The following is a 9,614-nucleotide window of genomic DNA, read 5'->3' as shown; positions in this document are numbered from 1 at the left end:
CATTGACAATGATCCCAAACACACTGCCCGGGCAATGAAGGAGTGGCTTCGTAAGAAGCATTTCAAGGTCCTGGAGTGGCCTAGCCAGTCTCCAGATCTCAACCCCATAGAAAATCTTTGGAGGGAGTTGAAAGTCCGTGTTGCCCAGCGACAGCCCCGAAACATCACTGCAACAGTGTGTGAAAACCTTGTGAAGACTTACAGAAAACGTTTGACCTCTGTCATTGCCAACAAAGGGTATATAACAAAGTATTGAGATTAACTTTTGTTATTGACCAAATATTTATTTTCCACCATAATTTGCAAATAAATTCTTTAAAAATCAGACAATGTGATTTTCTGGATTTTTTTTTTCTTCTCATTTTGTCTCTCATAGTTGAGGTATACCTAGGATGAAAATTACAGGCCTCTCATCTTTTTAAGTGGGAGAACTTGCACAATTGGTGGCTGACTAAATACTTTTTTGCAGTGCAGTATAGTATTTCAAAACTATAAGAAAACGCTACATAGTATGTCAAAATGCATTTCTTTCATAAATATTTCCTATAAAAGAAAAACTGTGAATTATGGGAATACATTCATATTGATCTGTGTCATCTGGATGTGCAAATAGCCAGCTGTTTAATAACATTTGAATTAAACATGCATAACATGTACATCTGCTGAGACGTCTCTTTCCCCCCCTTCAGCGTATTGGAAAGCTTTACCCTGGAGACCTGGACCGCCTGCGGAGGATGTCCCTGATAGAGGAAGTGGACGGCAAGAAAATCAACATGGCGCACCTGTGCATTGTGGGATCTCACGCTGTCAACGGAGTGGCCCGCATCCACTCTGAGATCATCAAAGCCACTGTGTAGGAAACATCTCTCCTCTCGTGTTTGTGCCTATGACATTAACGCTAGGAAGCATCCGGTTTATTTGTATCTGACATGACCAGTGGTGCTAGAAGTACCCAAACTCAACTTAAAGGTCCCCTATAATACTCTTTTCAACATTATATTACAGATCTCGGATATATACAAAACATGTCTCTGAAGGATTTGGCTGAAACACCGAACAGATCATTGTAGCATCCCATAATCGCCTCTCTTTCAGCCCTGTTCCAAACGTGCTGATTCTCTGTCTGTAGCTTTAAATGCAAGTGAGCTGCTGCTGGCCACGCCCCTCTCTGAAGTTCAAGTTTCGATCCTAAACTTATACAATGATGTTTTAAAACTAAAAATAAATATTTGAAAAGTTTCTTCAGGTTGAATAATATTTTGGTTCAGTTTAGCATTTGTTTTATACATTTAGGCTACCAGATGTATGCTATTCCAGACTATTTATTGAAGACGACTTACATTTCCTTCCCGTGCGCTGGTGCCAGCCATGTGACCGGCAGGTTTATAAAGAAAGATGCTAAATCAAAATAATATTCAACCTGGAAAAACCTTGGAACATTTATTTATTTTAATACATCATTGCTTTTTAAAAGTTCAGGATCAAAAGTTGAACTTTCAAGTACTTTTACATTTTTTGAATGATCAAAACTTTTGGACCAGATTTTGCTCCATATAAATACTGATGCTAATTGTGATGGAAACTTCTGAAGCAATTGGAAACAGGACTCGGAGAGACACGAGGAGAGCAGGAACTTTGATGGCAAACACTGATGGTTTATTTGGAGTTACGGCCGGAGAATTGACAAGACAGGTTGTGTGTCACGAGTTGACACAGCGGTTGCCAAACCAATTCTGAAGAACTCTTTCTGCACTCGAGGTTTTAACTAGTTCAAAGTGTAATAATCGACATTCTTCATCAGCGAGACTAAACAAATATGGAACCTGAATCTAACCAGAGCTCTCGTCCATAGGAAATAATGTGTGGCAGTGAACCTACGTTCCAGAAAAGAAGGGCCTCTAGATGTCCCAGAACTATCTCATGTCAGCTTGTGCTCTGCCATAGACTGGCAACAACAATGCGCCCAATCTGCCCCTCCTTAAGAGAGATAGCAGCAATACCCAAGGCCGTAGATTTATGTCATGGGAAAAGAGACAGTGAAAGGAGAAAATTATGAACTGTGTCAAAGGTTGAATACCTAAACAAATTATTCCCTAACTGCTAATAAGTGTGTCATTGCTGATCTTCTCCTCAGGTTCAAGGACTTCTACGAGTCAGACCCTGAAAAGTTTCAGAATAAGACCAACGGCATCACTCCGAGACGCTGGCTGGTCATGTGCAACCCCGGCCTGGCTGAGGTCATCGCAGAGGTGTGTGTGTTTCTGTCAATACACACAAGTGAGGGCAGTTATTTCAGGAGTACAGGTTCCTGGAAGTGAAGTCCTGTTTATTTTTTGCATAGACAACAAAGGTGGGGCAGGTAAGTTTGAGAAACCAGCTCGAGATACACTTTTTGTTATATTCCATGGAATGCTCTTAACATCCCGATAGGAATGAATATCTTAAGTGCCTTGACAAAAAATACATTAAAAAATGTCATCTCTGGAAGCGTGGTACTGTAAAAAGCACGACCAATCATCTGAGCCGGCCCGGCTAAAATAACTGGATGGCCTACCTGCCTGTCAGCCTTCCATCTGTGCACAAACTTATCTTCGTGCCTCATTGATCTATGTGCGCCATTCGTGGTGTGTTGAGGGAGGGGCTCTGAAAGAAGTGGCAGATTTTTTCCGGCTGTGTATTTTCAAATTCTAGCGCACTCGAGCTGGTTTCTCCAAAATTACCTACCCCACCTTCAACTAATGGACATTTGGAGCACATCCAAAACTCAGATGTATGTGTTATTTACACTGCAGATTGGCTCTATGGTATCCTGCCAAATAATAATGCTATCATCTTTTTATGTAGAGGATTGGTGAGGAATACATCCGTGACCTGGACCAGCTGAAGACGCTTCTGGAATTTGTGGACGATGACACCTTCATTCGAGATGTTGCCAAAGTCAAACAGGTAAGATAATAATAATAATAATAATAATAATAATACATGGTATTTATATAGCACTTTTCCTTGTGCTAAAATACTCTTTACAAGCAAGTATAGAAAAAATAACAAACAAAATAAATATAAATACTTAGCCAGGTGGAGGAGGGTAGGTGGGTAGAGGATTAGAAGTTGAAGGCAAGAGTGAGAAGGTGAGTTTAGCGGCCTTTTTTTTAATGATGTAAGAGTATAGTAGGTTAAAGTGAGGGTGGTGTCGAGGATGATGCCAAGGTTATTACGCAAGTTGAGGGTTTGAAAATGAAGCCGTGATGTTATGTGAAAAGTCCTGGGTTGTGCGGGTAAGTCAGTTTGAGCCGATGATGATAAGTTCTGATTTGTCGCAGTTGAGTTAAGAAAATAGTTTTGCATCCATATTTTAATGTCAGATGGTGAGTTGGGAGTGTGTGGTTGCACAAATAGATTTTGTTTAGAGGTAGAGCTTGGTGTCATCGGCATAAATGTGGAATTAGAGTTGGTGGTGAAGGAGTCCAAGTGGGATTATGTCGTTGATGAAGAGCAGGGGACCAAGTACAGAGCCCTGTGGGACACCGTGGGTGACTGAGGCGGAAAGTCTGTCGGAGAGATATGATTTAAACCAGGAGAGGGCGAGGAGGAGGAGATGTTTGTGTAACTAAAGAAAAGTGATTCTGTTCCTGTCTTTTGTTTGTTTCTGATCACTCCCTCTGTTTGTCATCAATTTGTAGGAGAACAAGTTGAAGTTTTCTGCCTATCTTGAAGAGCACTACAAGGTGAAGATCAACCCCAACTCCATGTTTGATGTTCAGGTGAAGAGGATCCACGAGTACAAGAGACAGCTGCTCAACTGCCTGCACATCATCACGCTGTACAACCGTGGGTGCTTTTTACTTTAGCTTGCCACTTATTGTAAATAAACTTGGATTCAGAGGTAAAACAAAAGCTTTTGTTTTTTTATCAGGAATCAAGAAGGATCCCAAGAAGTCATGGACCCCCAGGACTATCATGATTGGAGGAAAGGTGAGAGGTGTTAAAGGTGGTACATTGCATTTGTTTTCTATTTTTAGACCATGGATGGATAACTGGTCTACTAGGCACAGGCCAAAGTGACCATAAAAAGTCCACAAAGAAACATAAAACTAAAACAAAGAGACAAAACAACTGCACGAGACACAACATGTCTTTTTAATAGACGCAAAAGGACTCTATAGGTGGTTAAAACCAAGTACAAAAATGGGCAAGTTAGAATCAAACATATTTTATGTCTCCAGAATTATTTAAAGTTTTGAAATATCATCTCAAATTTATTTTGCATTTTGGACAAGATCCCATATGAAACAAGACATTTCTCATCAATATACAGGTGTGTTCGTACATTTGGATGTTGTAATAATGATTTGATAGTCTTTATCTGAAACGGGCATAGCCAGTCTTGGTTCATAATTGCTTCGTTCCGTAAGTTTCTTCACCAATTGTGTCTCAATAAGACACATTTTACAATATGCACACACACCAAGCATTCTCTTAAAACAGTTTTTGGATTAGTCATACATTTAGTGTAATGTGGACTGATCATTATAGAGAAATGACTGAATTTAAATGTAGTTTTAGCTGCTAAATGTGTTGCTGTTATCATCTACTAATGAGACTTAATCATACTTATAATGCTAAATATTCAGCAAAACAAACAGATCATTTCTCCTCCCCACCCTGAAAATATCGTTGATACATGGAGTATACTTCAGCCTGGTTTTATTCAGTGTTTCTGAAGATGATCTGCTGTGTGTCCAGGCAGCTCCAGGTTACCACACTGCTAAGATGATCATCAAGCTGATCACATCCATCGGAGACATTGTGAATAACGACCCTGTGGTGGGAGATCTCCTCAAAGTCATCTACCTGGAGAACTACCGCGTCACTCTGGCTGAGAAGGGTAACAAATACTTACTTCACCATCTTACTTGGAGATTTTTTTGTAAAATGTTAAGAGCTTAGAGCGGGGGTGTCAAACATATGGGATGACTTAGCAAAGTGTACAAATTACAGAAATGAAGTGCAATTTTCACAACTTTCATATATTTTGCATGTGTTCATGTTATACATCTACAAGGCAGGGAGATAACCAAACCTTCTTCCTTAATAGTTCCCACTGTAGTTTGTATGGTGGTGTGTCAGCATTACTACGCAGATACTTTTAATATAATTTCTATAAAGTAAAATACTGTTCAGTTCCAGATACCGGTGACTAAATGTTTCTGTAGAGACACTATGATCTGTGAGTTGTAATGCACATGTGTAAATGATAAACTGAGGCCTAATATGGTTGAATTTGCACTTATTTTTCTTGGTTTGTAAAACTATCGTTCATTAAATGTGAACATTTTCACAATGTACTTTTTTGCACTCAAACAAAGGGAACAATGTGGAGATGTGGTTACTTAGAGGTTATTATGCGATGATCTTACTGCTCCGGCCCATTTGAGATCAAATTGGGCTGTATGTGGCCCCTGAACTAAAATGAGTCTTTACTGTAGTAGAACTTAGAGAGTAAAAGTGGAATTTCAAACCTCCTGTGTGCAGTCATCCCAGCGTCCGACCTGTCGGAGCAGATCTCCACAGCCGGCACCGAGGCCTCTGGCACCGGGAACATGAAGTTCATGCTGAACGGGGCTCTCACCATCGGCACCATGGATGGAGCCAACGTGGAGATGGCAGAGGAAGCCGGAGAGGAGAACCTCTTCATCTTCGGCATGAGGGTGGCAGATGTGGAGGCCATGGACAAGATTGGGTGAGCTTTCAACCAAAAAATATGAATGCTGGACCTGCACATTTTATAACGGTATTAAAATGTATTTATCTTTGTCTGTCTTTGAAACGCACTTAAAACAACACTTGTTAAGCAAATGGAATGGCTGTGTACAAGTTGACTTTCCTCTGAAAAACCGTATGTTTTTGGGTTGCAATATTTCGGTAGCAATACGTGAACTCTCAATTCTATATGTATTAATGATTATGTTGTTCATATTTTATGTTTGTATTGTCTGGGCCCCTGTTCTCAAGCTTCCTATAGCTTATTGGGGTGTCCTGTTTCACATGAGTCCTTTATGTCTCATGATTGTACCTGTATTTTTATTTAAAAAACGTCCAAATGTGCCCATGATGTGAGGAATATCTTTTCTCCACAGTTATGACGCTGCGTCGTACTACAACCGTCTCCCCGAGCTGAAGCAGGCCATGGACCAGATCTCCGGGGGCTTCTTTAGCCCCGGCCAGCCTGACCTTTTCAGAGACCTGGTCAACATGCTGATGCAGCACGACAGGTGGGAGGCCACTGCTGACACTGACGACTCAGCACTTTGTCTGTGCTGACACATGGGCTACCTGTCAGCCCACAGCCATTCATTGAGTCATCAATGTATCACTGTCACTGCCTCATGAGAGGGAAGGAGGTGTTGGATTTGACTCTGTGAAGCAAGTCATCATCATCTCCTAAAGTCAACTGGCTCTCATTAATGCAAAGGCCCTATAAGACTGATTTAAAACCGTGTTGTTCCCGTCATTAAAGAGATGGTTTTAAGTGGGGCTATGTGAGATGCTTATCTCATAGTTAGAGTAATAACAAAACCTCTAAACTATCCCTTTTAATGTCTCAAATAAACAAAGTATTAATTCTGACCCTAACCCTAACCCTTTGCAGGTTCAAGGTGTTTGCAGACTATGAAGCCTACATCAAAACTCAAGACAGAGTCAGCACTCTCTTCAAGGTCAGTGTGTCAGCAAGAGGAAATCAGGATGAGATCAAGTCTAAATGTATTTGTTCTTAAGTAGCAAAAATAATCTTGTCAGTACTGCATTCACCTTTTATGAACATAACATTTGTTTCTGCTTTACTTCCATATTATATATTCCATCTTCAATGCTTTACTGCAGCATATTGTACTTGTATACTGCCATCTGATTCATATTCTATGTGAAACTGAACCATTATATATGTTGAGGACACGATCATACTTTTACAACTACTGTGTCATTCAACCTGCAGTGCCACAGAACAGTATATCAGAATAAAACACAATATATTGCACACATTTATAAAACAAAAAAATACAATTAGCTAACTATACACATTATTATGATATTACATTTGAATTTGAAAGCAATAATAATAAATGATAACATACCGTATTGTATTATCCTCTAGCCTTAGTGTATTCAAAGTAAGAGTTACCTTGTTCTATATTATTTTGTACTAAACTACCCTACTATTTCTCAGGATTTAAATGAGGTATATCTTATTTGAAATCTCTACCTTTACTCTTTCAGGACCCTAAAGCGTGGACCAAGATGGTGATCCATAACATCGCGGGCTGTGGAAAATTCTCCAGCGACCGCACCATTTCCCAGTATGCCCGTGAGATCTGGGGCATGGAGCCCAGCCTGGAGAAGATTGCCGCCCCCGACGACCCCCGCTAAACCTCAGCAGCCCCCTCCTCCTGTAGCTCACTGCGGTCCAAGCACTGGAGAAAACCCCTGTAGCTTTTCACTTGTGGCATTATTTCCTTACATTATCGTCCCATAAATAACCGCTATCACTCCCAGTTGATCTTGTTTTGAAGTGGGTTTTTTCCATCTGTATTTTCTCTTTGTATCAGCAATGCATATTGTCACTGTTGGGTAAAGTAACCTTTATCTCTATATAAGCCTATCAGCCAGATTACATCATGGGATTTTTCTCGGGCACTGTAACAAAAATATTAATGATTTTGCTCCAACAATCCTCCCATTATCCAAAATCTCCAACTAATGTTTGGAAATAGGTCAAAACATCAAGAGCTGAGACCTTTAGAATGCTTTAACAAATACTGGGATTAGGTCTTTAACCAAACAGTGATTTTAACCTTTATTCTAGCTACATATTTTTCTACTTTGATCTGAACAAACCACTGTTATGCTTTCAAACCAGCAAATGTCTTCCACCATGACGGAGAGAAGTGACACTTAGGGGTTAATGAAGGGACCTGTGACAGGGTGGTGTTGGAAGGAAGCCTGGTCTCAATTTTACCGCAGATTAACATCATTATTATTATATTCAAAGACTCCGTCCGGTTATGTTTCATGGTGTTTGTTGAATATATCTGTGTATCTATCCGTCCTGTGTCTCAGCATGTTTATGTCTGTTTCTTCCTAAAAGTGTTAGAAATTAACAAAGCCTTCTCTGCCTAAAATCTAAGTGACTGAATTAATCTTGAAAATGTGTGTGCTCTGTAATATACTGTAGTTGTGTATGTGTATATGTATACCATACTTTAGTCCAAGACACTGTGGGTATCGGCTCCATTGATGTACTGTAACAGCATATATTCCTGCTCAAGCTACTGCATAATAAGCTGTGGTGCTGTAGACTGCAGAAAGCCCATAAACCTAATATTTCACTAGAAAACCATGCTTTTCTTTTCTTTTTGTCAATAAATGACAAAACTATCAACAGCTCAGACGTTTCGTTTCATTTTAATACTCAATGTTGACACATCAAAATAAGATTCTGAATCAGAAATCCTTTTAGTCTGCAGTGGGGGTAAAGCGTTACTTCACAAGTGACAGATAAAAGGCAACAAAAAAGAGTAAGCTAACATAGAAAATAAATCCGTGTATCTACTGTCCAATTGTTTTTCTTTGTTAAACACGTAAACGGAAGAGCGTCTGAGAGGCCTTTTTGCTTTTTACCTTACTAAATGGTCAAATGATCCTTGGAGCGAGGGGCGGGCCGAAACTCACGGAAGTGATTTCAAAACAAAAGCACTCGTTTGGTAAAATCACACTTTTAATCACTACAGAATCCTGCTGAAGGAACGGTGNCCTCTTCTGGATCATCTAAATGCTCTCTAGCAAACTTCAGACGGGCCTGGACATGTACTGGCTTAAGCAGGGGGACACGTCTGGCACTGCAGGATTTGAGCTCAAATCCTGCAGTGCCAGACGTGTCCCCCTGCTTAAGCCAGTACATGTCCAGGCCCGTCTGAAGTTTGCTAGAGAGCATTTAGATGATCCAGAAGAGGATTGGGAGAATGTTATATTGTCAGATGAAACCAAAATAGGACTTTTTGGTAAAAACTCAACTAGACGTTTTTGGAGGAGAAAGAATGCTGAGTTGCATCCAAAGAACACATTGGGGGGGAAACATCATGCTTTGGGGCTGTTTTTCTGCAAAGGGACCAGGACGACTGATCCGTGTCAAGGAAAGAATGAATGGGGCCATGTATTGTGANAGAAGAAACGATTCAAATATTTTAATTATACTATTCCTTCTTGACTCTTCAATCCAGCCTTGAAGTAACAAATGCATGGAATAGTTTCTCTGCATTATTGGAAGAGTCAAGAAGGAATAGTATAATTAAAATATTTGAATCGTTTCTTCTATTTTCCTCACCTGTTGTTTTTTAACTACTGGTTAATTTTTCACAGTTTAAAAAATGTCAGGTTTCATTTAAATATAAAGAACATTAGTTGTAAATTGCGGAAAGTGTTGCAGTAATGATTTAAATCAATCAAAAAATAATTATGAGTGACATGGGGGATGATTTGGGGGAAACTTCTGTGTAACAATGCAAGAGGAGTCCCCGACTCAAAAGGAGACACGGGGAGGGCTGGAGCTTTGATGT

The 9,614-nt window shown here is 40.0% G+C and overlaps 1 protein-coding gene across 1 annotated transcript; it reads left to right on the top strand.

Moving 5' to 3' along the window:
* Positions 1-656: 656 nt before the first annotated feature.
* LOC104961825 (glycogen phosphorylase, muscle form-like) lies at positions 657-8,447 on the top strand. The gene is made up of 10 exons (XM_010790170.1): positions 657-853; positions 2,135-2,249; positions 2,845-2,946; positions 3,684-3,831; positions 3,917-3,975; positions 4,747-4,888; positions 5,536-5,743; positions 6,141-6,275; positions 6,653-6,719; positions 7,279-8,447. The coding sequence occupies exons 1-10, from the start codon at positions 735-737 to the stop codon at positions 7,426-7,428; spliced, it is 1,245 nt and encodes a 414-aa protein (XP_010788472.1). The 5' UTR covers positions 657-734; the 3' UTR covers positions 7,429-8,447.
* The last annotated feature ends 1,167 nt before the right edge of the window (positions 8,448-9,614 follow it).

Source organism: Notothenia coriiceps, unplaced genomic scaffold (assembly GCF_000735185.1).
Source record: "Notothenia coriiceps isolate Sejong01 unplaced genomic scaffold, NC01 NC01_scaffold00033837, whole genome shotgun sequence".
NCBI classification, from domain to species: Eukaryota; Metazoa; Chordata; class Actinopteri; order Perciformes; family Nototheniidae; genus Notothenia; species Notothenia coriiceps.
The sequence above is the reverse complement of the archived record's forward strand: the minus strand, read 5'-3'. Positions and strand labels throughout refer to the sequence as shown.

Bases quoted from the DNA above. Each gene is read 5' to 3' on its own strand.
- LOC104961825 (XM_010790170.1), top strand. From the start codon at position 735: ATGTCCCTGATAGAGGAAGTGGACGGCAAGAAAATCAACATGGCGCAC. The intron at 2,250-2,844 runs GTGTGTGTGTTT...CTTTTTATGTAG, and splicing joins TGGCTGAGGTCATCGCAGAG to AGGATTGGTGAGGAATACAT. The intron at 3,976-4,746 runs GTGAGAGGTGTT...CTGTGTGTCCAG, and splicing joins CTATCATGATTGGAGGAAAG to GCAGCTCCAGGTTACCACAC.